At 42.8% G+C, this 21,009-nt stretch overlaps 1 protein-coding gene across 1 annotated transcript in view; it reads left to right on the forward strand.

Annotated features, from left to right (window-relative positions):
• Window positions 1–20,288, forward strand: part of TSG101 (tumor susceptibility 101) — a 70,369-nt gene extending 50,081 nt beyond the window's left edge. The window contains exons 8-10 of the mRNA XM_090032547.1: window positions 9,289–9,491; window positions 13,534–13,773; window positions 19,947–20,288. Coding sequence (XP_089888673.1) covers window positions 9,289–9,491; window positions 13,534–13,773; window positions 19,947–20,036 — 533 coding nt within the window. The 3' untranslated portion in view covers window positions 20,037–20,288. The remainder of the gene's footprint in view (window positions 1–9,288; window positions 9,492–13,533; window positions 13,774–19,946) is intronic.
• The last annotated feature ends 721 nt before the right edge of the window (window positions 20,289–21,009 follow it).

Raw genomic sequence — 21,009 nt, forward strand, 5'->3', positions numbered from 1 at the left:
AGAACAGGCATGTCAGAGTACTGCCATAGTTCTGTCAGGTCCTCATGGTGCAGATTATATGAGTCTCTGTTGACAAGAGTTCTAAAAACTAAATATTTTGCTTCTGGTAAAAATTCCTAATCTATTTTGATGTAACCTTAAAATTCCAGTTTGGTGTGTAATCTGTGGACCTAGATGTGAATGTGTATAGTTAGCTCATTTAGGAGAATTCGATAGGTAGTTAATGCAAAAAATTGCAGGTGTTTTTCACAAATTGTTATCCTTGCATCAGTTAAGCAACTTCAGGTTTTCAAATACCTGGATTAGAGGCTACTTTCTGTGCTGGGGAGCAGAAAATATTGTATAATCTGAGAGTAACAGAAGTCATCAGTTTATATGACTTGCTTAAGTATCAGTATAGTAGCAGAGGCCTAGTGCAGAGCTTCTAAGGCAAACAAGCACTAACAATCAGCTGCTAAAAGTTCTTGAATACTTGTGGTGTATTTCTAACCAAAGATATCAAAAGTAAAAATGAATTAAGTAAAATTTATTTTCCAGTTTATCTGATGAAAGAGGGTCTGAAAAGAATGTTTTTAGAATAGTAATGTCCAGAAAACTAGGAAAATCAAAATAGGTCTGTTTATGGAAGCTGTATGTGAACAAAAATATTTCATTAAATGTGCACAGAAATCTCAATTATTTAAAACTGGCACCCATCATTAGACCAGATGACAGATGTATATTACAGTGATAGATATCTTCCAGTTTTTGTTGGTTTAAACCTTAATAGCTTCCTTTATTTGTAGAGCAGTTAATTGTTGAGCCATATTGCTTTCAGATGCAGAAGTTCCATCTTGACTTCTTCTAAAAGTTTATAGTCTGCTGTCTACACATGCCTGCAATTAGTGCACAGTAGATTAATTTATTCTGGTGTAGGATAGTCCTGTCAGACACAGGCCCTATCCTGCACCTCAGTAAATTACTGCACCTAAATGCATATGTAGACAGAGACATCAGGATTAGTTTACTCCAGCTCAGATTCATTCGGAGTCTGTTTGGTCACATTAATTGCATGTGTAGATGCACTCTTCATGTACCAGTAAAGCAGAGGCAGCCATTGTAGGCTGCTTGACAGTGCACTGGTGGAGGAGAGAGGAAATTCTGTGGAATAATCTGTCACTCAGGCTTATCTCATGGTCTGTCTTGTTTAGCTGGATTGTCAGTGCCTTTAACTTCATCCTCTAAATAAATTAGGTTTGATCTTGTCTGAGATTAGGTTTGATCTTGTATCAGATTGATTAGTTTTGGTATGTTGGGTTTGCAGCAGAATTGTGTTTGCTTCAAGTATCACTTCATAGCCTAAAAGCATTCTGATTTTTGGGACTACTTTCTGATTTTAAACTTTCTTCAGTGCTGCTGCAGGTTATATTACAGATGAGTGATAAAACTGTTGTTCCTAAAAACCCAATACTGTTAAAGTCAATTTTCTTGGAAGTGAATGAGTTTAAATCTATAATGTATTCAGAAACCATTTCATCCTATTGCATAACCAAAATGGGTACCAATCCTGACAACTTTATGAAGTCTGGGATGCTGACAAGTGACACCAGAGTGTCCAGTACTCTGATTTTAAGAGGCTTCAGTGTGAGCTATTAATTAAGGATTTGATTACTAAAAAAGATCTGCTCATGAACTATATGCATTAATGTTATGGTATATTTTTGGGCATGGTGTGATGAGAGCTGCATGAAGCACAGTGGCTTATGTGAGAATGCGGTGTATATTTGGGGTAAAGCATGAGGCTTCTAGAGAAAATTAGAAACCATAAATTTCTAGAAAGAGAAAATTAGAAACTGTCATTAGTTGAGGTTTCTCAGGTTGTTTGGATCTTTTTGATTTGTTTAAAGTATTCCTTCAGAGGATACATCTAGCCTCTGTAACATCATGGAGATGAGATGAGGGCCAAACTAGAACAGGCTCGAAATGACTCTATCCCAGTAGCCTGTGAGTTCAGTGAAATTGGTAGCTGGGAATTTCTCAAGTCTGATCAGGGCACATCCACTCTGCCTTTTTCCAAGCCTCTGTTGCCAAAAGTATGGCATAGGCCTGTCTCCTGCAGCTTCTCAAGACTGTTCGTTTTTGAATGCGTTCAGTTTTCTTCACCTGTGATTATAGCTGAGTTGTGCTGTCCTGGTCGCCTCTTAATCAGAGCACCCCAAACTGATCAACTTTGTCTGTCACAGCTCAGCTGTCCTCGTTACCTGCAATTATGCCTCTTTTCTGCATTTGTTTTGATCCACAGAATGAATTGAATTGTTCTACAACAAGTGCAGAAACATAATTAAAAATAAATACTATTTATGTAAAAAAAAAAAAAAGGGGTGGGGGGGACCAAAACTTAAATTAGCTCATACTCATCCACTTTGCCCTGAGGCAGACAAACAAAATAACAGACATTGGCTTTATTCTGTGCTTCTGAGGTCTAAAGTTCTCAGGCCTTTGTACAAATCAGATGAAGTTTACTGAAAGGGGAGAGAGCATTTTTCATATAAACTAGGGCGTTTGCTAACTTGGCTGTGCTGGGTTAAGGTTATGTTTTCTCCCTCCTCCCTGCTTCCCCCCAACCAAATGACATAGCCGTGCAAGCTAAACACTTAATAATAGACCAGTTTTGTGTTCTGTGAGAATAAGAAGGGAAAATAAATTCTGGAGTTGAGGGCCCTCTTCAGGGGACCCGTGTTATCTTTTCCTTACAGATAGTCTGTGTTGGTGAACGTGAAGTACAATGGGACAGTTATTAAACGATAAATTATTTGTTGCCTCCTTAATAAGGAAATATTAATTTCCAATATATGTTATTAGGGGAATTTCACCTTTTTCTTGCTTTAAAAAATATATACAGCTATAATCTATATTTATTGCTGGCTAATGCAGTATCTCCTTTGCTGATATAACTTGTTATACTGCCTCTTCCTCCCCACCTCAAAAATAGTAGTGTTACTTTGGTAGTTTGAAATACCCTAAATTACTTTAGGTGGGAGGGTTTTGTTGGGAGGGTTATAAACAGTTTTCAAATACTTTTTCCCTTCTTGACTGTTGCATTGGAAGAGGGGCTTAATTTTAGTTTTGGGGTCTTCCTGGCTCTTAGGAGTTGAGAATGCCTGAGAAAGCGGAAAAGGATGTGACTTGACTTAGTTGATAAAGGAATTTGTTTATTAAATCTAAAAGGAGAATTTTTCAAAGAGGATAGTGGTGGAAAAAGCTAAGGAAATGATCTTTGTGATTCCTTTTGCTCTGCTAATGTGGCTATTTTTGTTGTTAGAGCTGTCTAAGTCTTGCGAGATGCAGACTAATATACCTTTTTCTACCTTTTTGTGTTTGGGGGTTTTTTTTCCTTCGAGAGATTTGTCTTATTTTATTCATTGGTATGACATGCATGATGATCTGACTTGTTTCCAGTAATTTACTATTATCCTTGTTTAAATGGCTTGGGAAGGAGGATAGTTTTGTGTGTGTGGTTTTGTTTGGGGTTGTTTTCTCTCTCTTTGTTATTCCTTTGTTCTTTTTCCTGTTGTTGGAAGAGAAGCTTCAGCATCAAGTTCAGCCATGAAGGTTGAAATATTCAGGTACATAGATTGTTATTATAATTGAGACTTTGTATCTCTTAAGTCAGTGGGCTGTCAACCCTTAAGTCAGGGCATCCCTCCATAACCTTTTTTGAATTTGATGGCACCCTGGTTGAGAAGTGCTTCGTGCTGCCTTGTCTTACCTCAGTGCTTCTTAACTGGGGTGTTGCCACTGCCGGGTGAAAGGGCCTCATGCACAGCTAGACTGGGAATGGCAGGCCTGCTTGCATTGGGTTTATCTGATAAGCCTAAAGCAAGCAAGTGCCTTGCCTCATACCGCAGCCCTTCTCAGTCCAGTCCCGTATGCACCTCCTGGAAACAGAGGTGTGCAGGACAGTTGTATCAGGTGGCATCCTGACCTTTCTGCCACAGCCACTTCTTGATCAGCTGTGACATGCCTCTTAAAGTGAGGCATGTGGGAAGGTTTCTCCAGTACCATAACAGGTTCCTGTGGCACCCTGGGTGAGAGCCACTGGTCTAAGTATTTAAGTGTAAACCACAGCATAGGGATGCAGCCGAGTGCCCAAGGCAAAGAAAAAGTGGCAACTTTTGTGAACACCAACGTCTGCAGGCACCAGTTGTTTTCCCTCCTTCCCCCATTATGACACTGGTAAACCAAAAACATGAGATAAATAGTAAAGCTCTGTATTATTCCATAATAAACAGTTTTACTTTTTATTAAGTAAAACTTAATAAACTTAAGTAATACTTTTCGGTTGAGTTCAGCCTGAAATTCTCTGGAGAGATGGGTTTTTGGTCGTAGCGGTATTGGTCTAAGGACAAAGGCAGGCAAGGTTCTTTGGGTAAATGTAATTAGCAACGAGGTCCTGCACATCCCCTACCGGCAGGGAGGCGCCAACGTGCCCCACATGGAAGACCTCTGCGACATCGCGGTGGTCACCCACGCCTTCCACCTCCTCATCTGCCCAGACGCCACGGTAAGTATCATCGCCGCCAGCGCCCTGGAGGAGACCGCCCACAAGAGGATTGGGCGGCAGCCCACCGGACAAGACTTGGCCACCTTCCTTCGTGGCTCGCTGGAGGGCGAGTTCAGCCAGGACGGCGGGGACTTTGCCTCACTGTGGAGCCGAGCCTGCAACACCACGCACCGCCTCGGGAGCCGCATTGGCTGCGCCTGGACTTGGACTGAGGAGCGCCGGGAGCTGGGAGTGTGCTGTGCGGCTGCAAGCTGCACACCAGAGCCTGGCAGCTCCACCACAATGCTGTCCAGGACCACCTGATGTGGGCCATCCCGGCCGGGGCGGGGGCGATCTCCGTGAACCGCACCGTCCCGGGCTGCGAGAACCAGCTGCGCCCCGACATCGTCGTCACGGACCATGAGGCCAAGAAGATCGTGATCGTGAACATCACCATCCCCTTCGAGAACTGGCGCCAAGCCTTCACCGATGCCCGGGCTCACAGGCGGGAGAAGTATGCCCCGCTGGCCAACACCCTGAGGGGCTGCGGCTACGACGTGACGGACGCACTCATCATGGGGACGTTCGGAGCCTGGGACCCCAGCAATGAGAGCGTCTTCTGTGCCTGCCGTGTTTCCCACTGCTACGCCAAGCTGATGCGCTGCCTCATGGTGTCCGACAACATCCGCTGGTCCCGCGACATCTATGTGGAGCACATCACAGGCCACCGCCAGTACACTGACCCCTCCAGACGAGCCGCTGCCGGACTGGACCCAGAGGACACCGCCGCCTGAACCGTCCCCCCGCTTCGCTTCACGTCGAGAGGATTTCGCTGCCACGGACGACCCCACCTCACCTGAAGAGGACCCCCGCGATCGGACTTTATGGACTGAGACGCTTTCTCCGAGCCACTTCCTCCAACATTGCGGACCACTGTAACGAGTACGTGTGTATCTATCTACTTTCCCTCTCAGCATCACGACCCCCCGCTCCCCTTCCCACATCCCCCCCACCTCTGGGCTTAGTTGGCTAACATTGTATAGTATGTAACCTAGTCGCATTCCCCTCCTCTCCCCCATCCCTTGATTTTGTTAGTCCCTTGCTCGGGCGCTTTGTATTTCCATCTCAGCTCTGTCATCTTTTTTCTAGATTCCCCATCCAAAACATCTACTAATAAAAGTCAATCTTTTATTAGACCAGCCGAGTAGTTGGAAAACACTTATTTGCAAGCTTTCTGGTGCAATCAGCCTTTTTCAAGCAGAAGAAGTTGTTGCTGTTCTGAGAGATCCAAGGAATGAAAGAAGCTAGAAGTGTGACAGGATGTCAGTGAGAGTGTAAATAGGTGGAAATTAGAAAAACAAAAGGTAGAGCAGGGGAGAAGGGAGGGGGGAAGCTAGGGGAAAAATGCCAAAGGTAAGCGAGGGAGACTACTGTACTTGAGTTCTCCAAGGTAGAATGGGGGAGATGGAAGTTTTCTGTATTTCAGGCAGCACCTTGCTGCAACAGTTTGAAAGGTTGAACTCTGTGCTAAAATGTGCATACCTGGTTTCTGCAAGTGTGATGCAGGAAAAAAATGTGAACGTACTTAAAAATCAATGAGTAAGGTGGGTAAGAATCTAGTAAAGAATTCATGCTTGTAATTGTCCGTACTTTTTTAATCACACTTTAGTACTTAGCCCATGTAAACGCACAATTTTGCAGATTTTACCTGTACCAGTGTAGTGATCTTGGTGGGTTGTTTTTTTGGGTTTTTTTAATCGTAGTGTGGATCATTTATCAAAAGCAAATTTCTACATAGCACCTACCAGTTTATTAGAGGAAAATACCCTTTACTATTTATCATTTAATCTTTGGGCAAAAGAATGTAGAAATTACTGAGCATGATTACTGTAGTCTGTAGGCCAGTATCAGTGTTTTGTACATGATTTATATCAAGCAAAACCAACAAACTAAAGAGTAACTGCAGTCAAACTGCAGCTAGCTATATTCTTAATTGCCCCAAATAGTTATGCCTGATTAATTTCTAAAAGAATTTCATCTTACACTTAATGCACAGGATCTTCTTATGGTTTCTTCACTAACAAACATAGGATTAAAACAAAGATGTGCAGAGTGCAATAGATGATTGGTAGAAATCCACCTGTGTGGAATAAAATAGACTAGATTTTCCTGGATGGTGATATTTAATTTTATTAAAAATAAATCCATATTTATGTTGAATACCTAGTTTAACCATTATGAACCTGTTAAATAAGCTCAGTAAGTCCAGTGTGACCCTGAGTGAGTACTTAATGTAATGGTGCCACACGTTTTTAGTGTACCAGAATATGTCACCTATTAACCTATGTATGCTGAGGGTGATTGATTAGCATGTCTCCTGTTGTGCTGCATTTAATAATAAATATAACCTGTCAGGAGGGTTGGATATCTAAAAATAAATTTTCTGTGACAAAAGGCTTCCTGTTAATGAATGCTAGTGAAACAGCAACAATAATATGAGCACTGACTATTTCCAGTAGCTGGATTTTGAGTATTAATAGCTTAACATGTGACTCAGTAAATCTTCCCACTGGTTAGTAATCTCACAAAGAACATAATCTCAATCATTATTGCTTTATTAAGTTATTTTCTTTTTCAAGTGCTTGCTCTCTCGGTATTTGAAAAATTAAATAAAAATATTAGATTCAAATTAAATAAACACAGCGCTGTGCAAACCTGTGTGATATCTGGGGATGTGCCTATGTGTGGGTGTGTTCAGAATTGGAGTGTTAATTGGCATAGTATATAAAAAGGATACCCTGGGTACTACAGAAGTTACCCGTCTTCTTTCTGTATGTTCAGTTATATATTTTTAAGAGAGAAAATGAGGGACTGTTCAGAGAGGATCAGCAAACATAGGGAACTTAGTGTTATGCTAAACTGTTTATTTGAATTCCACGAGATACGGGACTGTGTTGTAAAAGACTAGCTACAAAAGTGAACAGGAAAAGAAAGGTAACCTGAGACCAGTACAGGACTTTGAAATGTTTTATGTCATCCAGAGGATAAAGTATGACTCCGTACCTGAAAACATAGTGCTGAAGTAAAGAAGTTTGTATGTAGCTCCTTCAGATTTCAATGCTTAAATCAAGTAAAGAAATATGGAAAGTTGACTGCAAAAAAAAAAAAAACAGCACTGAAGAAAATGAATTGTGAAGTCCTCAGTTTTGCAAAGAGAACATGAACTTAGAAATCAAAATCTGCAGACTAGAAGAAAAGACTGGGACCAGAAACATTATCCTTGAGGACATTGTGGATTTGAAGAATCTAACCATGTGAACAAGAGAACAGACCAGGCCAAGAGACTTTAGGAGGAGCAGACAAGAGTTTACAGTATTGGTTCTGTTCAGTGAACCAGAAGTTATGACAACATCCGGACTTGGAAAGGGGCCAATCGCATCGCCCTTAGCTACTGGGATGAGCTGTCATAATGTCTCTTATGGACTCCATCAGTTGTCCAAGGAGGTTGATTCTACGTAAATCTTCTTAGAAAAGACCTGACTGAAAACTGGGAAAAATTGTTATTCAGAGGAAGAATTTTAAAGATCACAGGAGAAAAAAAGGATGGATGACTGCAAACTAAGGCTCCATCTGAAACTTGTGGATTCTTTGAGTTGTTTAAGGTAAAATACAGTTTTCCTACTATAGTGCTATTTAATTGTTGGTTAGTTTGACTTGAATAATTTGTTCCAAAAATGTACAAATGCTGATTATAAACATTTGTTGGCTTTGAATACCATTGACGGAATTAATATTTCAGCTTAAAACAAGTTTAATAGGACATGCATGTAAAAAAAAAAAAAAAAATACGGCCAATCAAAAGGACTTGTGAAGAGAGTTCTAATCTGCATGAAGACGGGAGAAGAAACTCTAGATTAGAAAGCATTTTTTGAGTTGATGGCTATAGTGTTCTATGCACTATTGCTTTTAATCTGCTCATACAGAAAGCAACTTCATTTGTGAGATATTTTTGTGCATAATCAAAATGTTATACTTGGCTAATCTATTTTGGATGTGATGAGATTTTGTTGTGTAATTACATGAGAAACTTAAAAAATATTGTTGCAGAATTGTAAGTGTCATTAAATTCCTCTGTGTACAGTTTAGGGTATCAAAATAAACCAATGTTGAACTGTCAGTTGTCTGTGAGGTGGTTCTGTTATTGCTTATTCATTCTTACTATTTCAGTGTTTCAAATAAGGATGAGAGAGAGAAAAGTGGCTGCTATGTTTAGACTTACTTTTAAAATATTGTGGTTTAGGGTTGTATGCGTTTGCTTTTCATTAATCTTAGTAAATAGAGAGACTGGTTAATAAACTGCAAAACAGTTTTTGAAAGCAGATTCATGTTTGTAGGACTTCTGTACTAACTTTTCTAGGATTTTTCATATATTCAACTTTCAGCTACAGAATGAAATTATTTATGGATTCTATCTGTTTTCCCTGGTGGTGAGATGGGCAACCCCTTAAAAGAAAGGGAGAAAAAAAAAAAAAGGAAATAAAGTGTGGATATTAATGCAAATTTGAGTGCATAGATGCACCCTTCAGTTCCTACCTGTGTTTTTCTTTTTGTATCTTGTAGCCTTCTGTATTGGTTTGTGCATTTTTTCTATGCTATCTTGTATTTTTCAAACAAGGAATGGGAATCTACCACTTTCAGTCAAATGGTCCTATACCAGAATTTATCCAGAAGAGAGTAATTTTGTACTTGTGAATTTTATTCTGTAGGTCCCAGCAGAGATGGCACCATCAGTGAGGATACCATTCGAGCATCTCTTATTTCAGCAGTCAGTGATAAATTGAGATGGCGGATGAAGGAAGAAATGGATCGGGCACAAGCTGAACTCAATGCCTTGAAGCGGACGGAAGAGGACCTGAGAAAAGGTCACCAAAAACTGGAAGAGATGGTAACTCGCCTAGATCAGGAAGTGGTAAGTTGTTTGAGAAACAGTGGCCAAAGACAGACAAGCATTTGTTACAAAAGTATAGTGTTATGAGGGGCATTGGCTTACATGTATTCAAAGGCATCTGATTGGAGTACAGAGTACTACATTGTACTACGGAGTCACCACAAGGTGTTTGTAATGCTTATGATTTCAACTTCTGACCACAGCCAATGCCATGCATCTAGATTTCCATTAGTCTATAAAACCATGTATGCGGTCTATGGTAGACATTCAGACTGTCAACATACCCCATTAAAAAAAAAAGTTGGTTTTTGTTTTGAAACTGAGGTGTGTGATTTGTGAAAGAATGGTGAATGGAAGTCCAAATGACACTATTCAACTTGTGGTCTGGAAAAACAAATTACAGCACAGTAGAAGGGGTCATGAATTTTGCACAGAGCAGTTGACATGTGCCTGCTCTTGCTTTCCAGTAAGTGACAGAGAATCGCAGAGCCCCTGGCAAAGGCCTTTCAAAAATCATGGGCCTCTGGAGAAATCCAAGACCACTGGAAGAGGGCCAGTGTTGTGCCCATCTTCAAGAAGGGGAAGCGTGAAGACCCAGGAAACTACAGGCCAATTTAGCTTACCTTCTATTCCAAGGAAAATCCTAGAAACATTCATCAAAGAGGCTATATGTGACAAGCCTGCAGAAAGCATAATACCGAATGACAGCCAGCATGGCTTTGTCACGGGCAGGTCTGGTCTGACCAACCTCATTTCTTTTTATGATCAGGTGACTTATCACCTGGATGAGAGAAAAGCAGTTGACATCATATACCTCAACTTCCAGAAAACCTTTGACTTGGTATCCCACGAGGTACTGATCAGAAAACTGGAAGATATTGGGCTCAACTGTGGGACTGTCAAGTGGGTGTGAAACTGGTTGTGGGGTATGACACAGAGAGTCCAGATGAATGGATTGGTGTTCTGGCGAGAGGTGGGCAGCAGTGTACCCCGGGGTTGGTACTTGGCCCAGTGCTGTTCAATATCTCAATCAGTGACGTAGATGAGGGGGTGAAAAGCCCGTTGGCCAAGTTAACGGATAACACCAAGATATGGGGTTGTGTGGACACACTCGCAGATAGGCTGCAGATACAAGCAGACCTAGACAGGCTGGCCTGTTGAGCAGAATGGAACCAGATGAGGTTCAACATAGAGAGAAATGCAAAGTACTGCATTTGGGAAGAAAGAACCCCCAGCACACCTACAGTCTGGGCATTGCTAACCTGACCAGCACTACAAATGAAAGGTATCTGGGGGTAACAATAGACCGCAGCATGAACATAAGCTGGCAATACAATGCAGTAGCTGCTAGGGCCAATAAAACTCTGGCATGCATCAATCAATGCATCTCCAGTAAATCCAAAGAAGTGATTCTCCTGCTTTACTCAACATTGGTGTGGGTGCAGCTGGAGAATTGCATCCAGTTCTGGGTGCCACACTTCAACAAGGATGTGCTAAAGCTCGAGAGGGTCCAGAGAAGGGCCACCCACGTGATCAGGGACTTGCATGGCAAGCTATATGAGGAACAGCTGAGCGATCTCGGACTCTTCAGCCTAAAGAAAAGGCTGAGAGGGGACCTGATTGTGGCTTACTGCTATATCAGAGGCATACGTCATGGGCTCGGTGAACAACTGTTCACCAGGGCACCCCGGGGGAAAACTAGAAACAACAGCCACAAACTCCTGGAAGATAGTTTCAGGCTGAACATTAGGAAAAACTTGTTTACAACTAGGGTGTCCAAACTATGGAACAAGCTCCCCCCAGGCTGTGGTGCAATCATCTACCCTCAAGATCTTCAAGAGAAGACTGGACGGTCACCTGACTGGGGCTATCTGACCCCAGATGTCTTTCCTGCTCATGCAGGCGGCTGGACCTGATGATCCTTCGGGGTCCCTTCCAGCCCTATGATTCTATGAAAACTAAACTGTGATAATGTAGCCCAACTTTGTGGAAAGGTAGGCTGCTGCATTCTAACTTTCCCTTACAGCGGGCTGAGAGTGAATATATGGACAATTGTTGCATATCAGCAATATTCTGGACTGTGTTAACTCACCGTAATTTGTCTATGCAATTAGGATGCAGAAAACTGTTTTCTAACTTTTACATATATAATTTATTTAGCAGTGGGAAAACAATGATACAGTCTTCCCCTTCCCCCCAAAGACACTTTACTGCTCAAGATAAAATGATGCATGTATAATGTGGGCAGGGTTTTTATTTTTCTGAGCTGCCTTGTTATAAATACATAGTTATAGTATGTATCCATCTCAATTTTAATTTTTCAGCTCTTCCCTAGTTCTTTCATTCATTTAAAAAAAAAAAAAAAAAGCCTTCGTTAAAGGTCTATGCTCTTCATTCATAAATATTCCATGTAACAGTTTGGAAAACCATTTGTTTTGCCTCTGCACCTTGTCTTCCTCTTTGTTTAGAGTAGTGGTTCTCAACCTTTTTAGAGATGCACCTTTCCCAAGCTATCCCTTGGAAAGTGCCTGCTCTTAGCTTTTACTCATTTTTTGGTTATGGAAAAATAATTGAGCAGTGCTTCTGTTGCAGAGGAATTGGGAAGTCCAGAACAGGTCAGAATGGTTCTCAAGCTATGGATTCCTATTTGAAATCTTGGGATTTATCTTGTGAATCATTTGTAAATGTTTGTACACCTAACACAATTAATGTTTTGCAGCACCCCATGGCACTCTTAAAAGGATCTCACTGCACCCCCCAGGGTGTTGTGTTATGCCAGTTGAGAATCAGTTGTTTAGACCAAGGGTAAGCAACTTTTTCCATCTGTGGGTTGGAATGACCCACCCAGGGGTCTGAGGCAGGTGAGGGCCCAGACATTTGGACCCTGTGGCCACTTGTCTCCCCAGTGGCACCCACAGTCAGCCAGAGGGCTCAGGAGGGTGAGGAGTAAATGCAGGATTAGGATAAGAGCAGGAGGTATGGAAATAAGGAAGAGGAATCAAGCTTGCAAGGGCAGAATGGGCAGTGAAGTCTGCCAACTAGAGGAGACGCCCCTCTAAAATCCAAATCCCACAGTCTCTCTGGGTGTGTATACACATGCTCCAGGGTGTTTTTTGGAGGGTGCATTTTAATTAGAGCACCTTTCAGGAGCTGCTCTAATTAAAACACTGCAGCATCTCATGCATTCAGCATCCCATGTTTCAAAATGGTAGTGGGGGTATTTTAACTAAAGCTTGTTCAATGAACTTTAAAGTGCCCCTGCTGCCATTTTGAAACCTGGGACACTAAATACATGAGACTCTGTAGCACATTGATTAAACCACTCTAGCAGATGCGATTAATTAGAGCCTGTCAGCATGTGTATAGGCACCCTCTGTGTCCGCAGTATCTGCTTTTTTGTGAAATGCACTTGCAGAAGGTTCCACTCCTTTCTCCATGTCAGTCCACATAGGGGTAACAGCTGCTAGCAACAGAGATCTGTGTGCTAGATTTGAACTTTCTACCTGTGGTGGACCACATGAGTGTTAGCATGTGAACACGGGAGGGATATTTTTTTCCAGTGTGCTTTTTCAAAAACCTGGACAATTGTGCTCACAAATCTATATTGCTAGATTTGTTTTTATGGTCCCTAAGCCAAGCACTTCAAATTCATAGTACACAAGGGTTGACTCAGTTTGGGTATTTTCCAACTTCTGTCTCAAGAGCAGTATTGTGTACTGTAAATAAGAAATGTAGCCAAATGCCAAACAAGGATGATGAAATAAAATAGTAAATAACTGACATTCTCTCTCTTTATGGAGAGGCAGAAGTGATCCTTTAATATCACACTGAACAGAAAGGACATCTGGAATGATAGGTGCCTTTTAAATTAGGGAAAATATCCAAATATCTGTGGTAGCATCTCAGATAGTGAAATTCTGACACAAATGAACAAAAATGTTGAGAATCAAATGGAGTTCCTAGAATTTGTTCATATAGTCAGGCATGCATCAAGGTAACATTTGAGGTCATCTGGATTTTAAGAACTTTATTAAATGTTTCTTAATATTTTAAATATTTTCAGGCTGAAGTTGATAAGAACATAGAACTTCTGAAGAAGAAAGATGAGGAACTCAGTGCTGCCTTGGAGAAAATGGAAAGTCAGTCAGAAAATAATGACATAGATGAAGTTATCATTCCTACAGCACCACTTTACAAACAAATCCTGAACTTATATGCAGAGGAAAATGCTATTGAGGACACCATCTTTTACCTTGGAGAAGCACTGAGACGTGGGGTGATAGATCTAGATGTCTTTTTAAAGGTAAGCTTCTCAAAGTGTGCACTTATCTATTTAAATTAACTTTTAATTTGTTTAACTTTTGGCATTGATTTCTGTGACTGCCTTTAGGACATTGATGTTGCTACTTTAATAATGGGAACTAAAAGGGGGGTTGGCATTCTTTAAAAAAGAGAGCTTCTAGTCTTAAAAGGAATGGAAGTGATAGTGAAGATTCTGTGACTAGAAGCACATTAGACTGAAGTCCTTCATCATCAGAGCAGGTGCAACAGTATGCAAGCTTGTCCACCATGCCTTATTACTGGGCCTTCATATTGATATGGGAGAAATTAACTGTAAGGATGAAATTTAATTCACTTCTCCAGTTCTTTTTTTCACTGACTGATACCCCATCTCTTTCTCTTTCTCACTTCTGTAAAATTTTCCTGTCTAAACAGAGCTTCAAACACTGTACTTTGAATTAAAACGTACCTTTATCTTGAAAGGTGAGGAAGAAGAACACTTTATAGGTGTTTTTTTTTTCAGTTGGCTATTGCAGTTTGTCTGATTCGGAGCATTATATATGGCTTGACAATTGGATACACAATTAAATATGCAGTGGTAGTAATCCATTGCCACTGCATAAAATGTCTGTGGTGGCTCTGGTAAGTTCATCTTAGTTCTCAGCATTAGGAAACCAGTAGTTCATGGTTCCTTAAGCATTTTAATAGTAAATATTCATATTAAAGATCCACAGGCCTCCATCCAGGCCAGGATTTCACTGTGTTGAGCACTGTACAAATAGAGACAGTTCCTACCCTGAGGTCCTACAGTCTAAAACAGCAGAAACAGATGGATAGCATAAGGAGTATACCATGTGAACCAGTATGTGTCAAAGAACTGGCACAGCTTTATTGACCATCTGTGCTAGTAGGGGGAGTAAGGGGTGTTTTTTTTTTTATTGGAATATTAGTATGATGCTCAGAAAGGAATAAGAAGGGGAAGAATAAGAGGCAAGAGAGAACCTATGACAAATTTGGATCACCAGTTTGGATTTTGTAGGCATTACAGCAGTGGTGAGACTTAAGAAAGGAAGATAAATGGTTCACAAGGGAGCAAGCTGGAGGTATTTACAGGAGATGCTGACAGATCATAGAATCATAATAATAGAATCAGAAAAGTCGGGTTGGAAGGGACCATGTAGATCTTCAAGTCCGACGACGACCCCCCCCCCCGGCCTGGGCAGGAGAAAAACTGGGCTCAAATGACTCTAGCCATGTAGGCATCAAGTCCCTTCTTAAAGACCCCCCAGGGTAGGAGCCAGCACCACTTCCATTGGAAGTTGGTTCCAGATCCTAGCCGCCTTGACTGTGAAGTAGTTCTTACGGATGTCTAATCTAAACCTACTCTCCAACAACTTGTGGTCATTATTCCTTATTATGCTAGGGGAAACAAGGTCTCTCCCAAACCCTTCTGGTCTCCCCTAGTGAGTTTATAGACTGTCGCCAGGTCCCCCCTCAGCCTTCTCTTGTGAAGGCTGAACAGGTTCAGGTCTACAGTCTCTCATTGTAGGGTCTGCCCTGTTGTCCCCAGATCATGCAGGTGGCCCTCCTCTGGACCCTCTCAGTGTTGTCCACATCTCTCTTGAAGTGTGGCACACAGAACTGGACACAGTACTCCAGCTGTGGCCTGACCAGTGTCGCATAGAGGGGGAGGATCACCTCCTTGGTCCTACTTGAGAAGCACTTGTGGATTCATGACAAGGTCCAGTTAGCCCTGCCAACCGTGACCTCGCATTGTCGGCCCATGTTCATCTTGGAGTCAGTAATGACTCCAAGATCCTTTTTTGCTTCTGTGCTGTCAAGAAGGGAGTTTCCAGTCTTATAAGTGTGCTGCTGGTTTCTACTCAGTATTGAAACGCATCCTGTTTTTGTTAGCCCACCCTGTAACCTATCCAGGTCTTGCTGCAGTCTTTCTCTCCCTACTAGCGTGCTCACCTCACCCCAAATTTTGGTATCATCAGCGAATTTAAACAGGTTGCTTTTCACCCCATTGTACAAATCGCCGATAAAAAAAATTGAACAGCGCGGGCCCAAGGACCGAGCCCTGGGGGACTGAGCTGCCCACTTCTCCCCAGGTCAAATATGACCCATTCACCACCACCCTCTGAGTACGACCCTTCAGCCAATCTGCAATCCATCTGACTGTGTAGGCTTCAGTGCCACAGTTGCCTAGTTTTTTAATGAGGATGGGGTGGGAAACGGTGTCAAAGGCCTTGCTGAAGTCCAGAAAGACTACATTCACGGTGACACCTGCATCCAATGCTTTTGTGACCTGATCATAAAAGGCAGTCGGGTTGGTCTGACATGACCTGCCTGTAATGAAACCATATTGGTTGCCCTTGAGCATCATCCCTGAAGCCAGCCCATTGCAGATGTGCTCCTTGATGATCTTCTCAAAGAGTTGCCCTAGGATTGAGGTAAGACTGACGGGCCTATAATTGCCTGGGTCCTCCCTTCTCCCTTTTTTAAAGATGGGGACCACGTTGGCTATCTTCCAATCATCTGACACCTGGCCCGAGCACCATGAGTGCTTGTAAAGCCGTGCCAAAGGCCCTGCAATAACCCCTGCTAGCTCCCTCAACACCCTGGGGTGGAGAGCATCTGGACCCACTGATTTGAACACGTCCAGCCCCTCCTGAAGCTGTCTAACCTAGTCCTCCCCAACCTGAGGTCTGGAGGCATTCCCCTCGAGTCCGTCTTGCATCACAGGGGGGAAGTCCCGGTCCCTGCACAAGAAAACGGAGGTGAAGAATTGGTTAAAGATGGGCAGAAAGAGCTAGGAATGTTTCATAGATTTCATAGACATTAGGGCTGGAAGGGACCTCGGGAGATCATCGAGTCCAGCCCCCTGCCCAAAGGGCAGGAAGTCAGCTGGGGTCATAAGATCCCAGCAAGATAAGCATCCAATTTGCTCTTGAAGGTGTTCAATGTAGGTGCTTGAACCACCTCCGCTGGCAGACTGTTCCAGACCTTGGGGGCTCGGACAGTAAAGAAATTCTTCCTTATGTCCAAGCCTGAAACGGTCTTGCAGTGCTTTGCCTCTCGTTGGCCCATAGACTTCTTGGGTCAGGTAGAGGTCATCCACCCACGAGAGAAAGCTTTGTGCCCGCTCAGATGTTGGCAAAGCAAAGGCAGAGAGAGAGTGTCACAAAAATCTAGGACAGTTGGTAGCCTGGGGCTAAGTAGTGAGTGACATGGCTGTTCACTTGTAGAGCCAATTGAATGTTTGAGGTGTGAAGTCTTGGAAATACAGAAAGTGATTCTTTTGCTCTATTCAACCAGCCCTTGTGAGGCCTCACCTGGATTACTGCTTAGTGTTGGGCCCTACGCTTCAGGTATGTGGACTGATCTGAAGAGAATGCAGTGTAGAACAACAACAATGATTAGGGGACTGGGAAGCAAAACTAATGAGGAAAGGCTGAAAGAAGTAAGGTTATTTAGTCTGGCAAAGAGAAGACTGAGACGGGTTTTGGTTAGTCTTCAAATACCTGAAAGGTGATTTATAGAGAGGATGGAGATGGCCTTTTCTCTGGCTACAAAGGACAGCATAAGGAGAAATGACCTCCAGCTGCTGTAAAAGAAACTTAGGTTGGAGATTAGGAGGAACTTTCTGACTGTGAGGGTGGTCAGGCATTGGAACAGGCTGCCTAGAGGAACTTTTGTGGAGTCTCCATCCTTGGAAATTTTCAAGAGCAGGTTAGACACTTGTCTGTTGCCTCTATAGTCCACCACCTTCCCCCTCTACAACCTCTTTCCCCATCTCCCCCCTGCCTTCTTTGCAGCCTCTGTTTCCCTGTCTGTCTGCTGCATCCCCCATACTGTTGCCCCATGGCAGCAGGCTCCATCCATGCGGCAGCCTGAGGCACTGAGCATGGCCTGAGCCTATAGTAGTAGTGTGCAGTCCCCACTACTGTTACAGGGGTTGGGTTGGGGTGGGGCTATGCTCAGTGCCCCAAGCTAGAACAAGGATGGAGCCTATTGACATGGAGCAAATATATAAAGGGGGGAAGATGAGGCTTGGGAAGAGGAAAGAGGGCCTGGGGCAGGGTGGGCACAAGTTGCCTGACCTCATAGCATCTGCCCCCCTACAGTGGTGGGGGGAATGAATTAAAGACAAGCCTCCAGTAATTAGATTCTGTACATGGAAAATGAGAACAAACTTATACATTTTCCATGTACAGAATCTAATTACGGGGGGAGGGGGTCATCTTAAATTTAGGGTTGTCTTGGATTCAAGTAACTGGAGGTTAAGTGTTTAATTAAAGATCAGAATAAGAAAAATGCTGTGTACCTGATAATTCCACTGTTACAGCTGATACTTTCTTAAAGTACAGAAGTATTCAATTTGTTAGAGCTTCTCATTCACTCTTTACATTTTTCAAGTACAAGGACAGAAGCTTTTGTGAATAAAAATTTAGCAGTCTCTAACTTTGACAGTTGCTCAGGAAATGAATATTTTCAGTCCTTCTTTCTAATAAGTATAGTTGACTAAAGTTGTAATTTGGATTTTACCTTTAGCATCCCGTATACAAAACATTAGGTGGTGGTTTGACCTTTGCCTCTTAAGCAAGCTGGCTACTGTGAAGAAGTAGCTGAATGCAAGTACTATTTTCTTCAGTATTAGTACTCTCCAGTAGCTTCAATTTAACTTTTTTCCTCTCAGATATTGGAATATGCACAGATACTTAAAAGTAGGGCTGTGTAAAGCTTCAGTTGCTGATTCAATTCAGCAGAAATTCATCCCAATTCGGTGCCCAAATCTCCGAATCGAATCGGAGATCCTTTAATTTCTCTGGATTGATTTGGAGAGATTTGGGAAGATTTGACAATGCAGACACAGAAGCAGCTTTAAATGTTTTTTGTACATACCTCAAGGTAACCAGGCTTGGCTTATGAATGCTGTGATGCTGAGGCAGATGGAGTGTCCCACAGGAGCACAGGGGGTTCCCCAGCACACTCAGTACCAGACCCAGAAGTTGACCAGAAGCACGTCTGGATGTGCTGGGGAGCACCTCTGTGGCTTGGCAACTGGTGCCTCCTGGGTCTGAGGGGCCACCCAGGGTCCCCCAGCAGCCAGTTGCTGAGCAGGGGGGTGCTGGGGCAGGGGGAGGGCCTGTGTGCTTGGCAGTGGACTGGAAGTACTTCTGGTCCATTTCCATGTTTGCTGCCCACCATCTCAGCATTCATGAGCCATGCTTGGTACCTTGCGGTATATAGAAAAAACATTTCAAGCTGTGTCTGTGGCATAATCACTGATTCTATGAATCAGCATCCAGTCTTCAGATTCGGCAGAATGGAATCGGGACAGTGATCCGAATCAACCAATTGAATCGCTGTCCCCGATTCAGGTCGAATCCAAATCGAATACAACCCATTTTACACACCCCTACTTAAAAGATATAACATAGGGTGCAGATGAATTTAGTTATCGTTTGTCACTAATAATCCTAATCAGAATGAAGCACATTGAAGTATTGCGGTTTATAGAGAATGTTATTATGCACTCCATCCATCTCTTCCTAGATATTAAGAGTATAAGGGCTTCAAGGCTATTGGCTCTAAAAGTCTGCATGTATTTCCAGAGGTGGATGTGATATAATGTGGCTGTTGGGTGAGTCCAGAGGGGGGTGGAATGGGGTGGTCATAAACACCTTTGAGGTCTCCTGGCAGGAGCAGCAGCCAGGGACTGTTTCATGGCTCCTTGCACAGGGAGCTAGGCTCAGCCAGAGACAGCTTGTTCCCCACCAGCCTGAGCATGGGCTCAGTGAGGGGAAACCTGCACTTGCTGTCCCTGACTGAGCCCAGCTCCTTGGGTAGCTTGGCTGGAACAATTCTGAAACTTCCCCCTCCAAGGCCAGGGACAGCAGCAGCAGTGGGCTGGGAGGTGCTACTGAGCACAGAGGGGAAGGGACAGGGTGCCAAGAGCAGGGGTGGAAGGGTTCTTACCTGATTCTGGGACTTAAAAGGTCTGTGGCTGCTGTTTCTGTGGCATGATCTGCCCATCCCAGTGGGAGGGGGAGCTAGGGTGCAGCCACCTCTGCAGCACCTGTTGCTAACTCCTGTACCCCCTTCATGAAATCCTGGATCCATCCATGGTGGTTATACTGAAGGCTGAACAATCGCTGACTGTCCTAAATTCCTTTTCTCTTTCTCCAGCATGTGCGTCTTTTGTCTCGCAAGCAGTTTCAGCTGAGGGCACTAATGCAGAAAGCAAGGAAGACTGCAGGACTCAGCGATCTCTACTGACCTCTCTGACTTTTAACTGGGAAGCTAGGGCTCCTTATGAAGCAGTCACTCTTGTTTTTCCTCTTAATCAGTAGCTGCCCAGAATAAATTATTACATCATTCAAGTGTAAGATATTTTGAATCAATAATATATTTTCTTTTTGGTAAAGACTAGCTTTTATTAATGCACTTTCTATTTCCTGTAACCTTTTGTGTTGGTGGACTTATTATGCTGAATAAAACTTGATGCATATTTTTTCTTCCTCTAGAGAAGTTGTGTGTTGAATTCTTTTTTTGCTTGTTGGTTTGTGCAGTTTTTAATTACCTGGTAAAGGCTTTTGTACTATATTATTGAGATATGGAAACCCCTTTCTTGACTTCAGAATGGGAAAGTGTTGGCATGCTCTTGTCTATTTTAAGCTTTATTACAACCACTGATAGGAGGTACTAAAGATACAAGGGCTTGTTTTTTGTCCTTGCTGTTATCTAGGGATTACAGTTTCAGCAGCAGTTATACTGACATCTAGCTAGCTGTTAGTCATGTTGCTCAGTCTTTTTAAATGCCTAGAAAATAGAAGGCCTAGAATATAGTCTTAAAAGTGAAATTGAAGAAAATTACTTTTACAGGTAAAGGAAAAAAGCTTGTTTTCAGTATGGATTGTATTAGATCTTAATAGAGAAAGAACAGAGTGCATAGCTGGAATGATCTAGTTGGAGATGGTCCTGCTTTGAGCAGGGGGTTGGACTAAGTGACCTCCTGAGGTTCCTTTTAAGCCCTAATTTTCTATTAGGTTGCCTGCTGGGGGTACTTAGGAAGCCCCCAGGGGGTATGCAGCAGCAGTATGGTGAAGCAGGAGCAGTTCCAGTTTTGCTGCTGGTGCTTCATTGACTGGTTGGGGGCCTCCCAGCCAAAGAAGGTTGAAAAGCCCCATTCTAAACTAAAGGTCAAACTTATGTCTTAATATCTGAGGTTAAGCTCCTAAATCTACATTAT

This window comes from Crocodylus siamensis, chromosome 2 (genome assembly GCF_052110815.1).
Source record: "Crocodylus siamensis isolate JL-2025a chromosome 2, ASM5211081v1, whole genome shotgun sequence".
Classification (NCBI taxonomy): domain Eukaryota; kingdom Metazoa; phylum Chordata; order Crocodylia; family Crocodylidae; genus Crocodylus; species Crocodylus siamensis.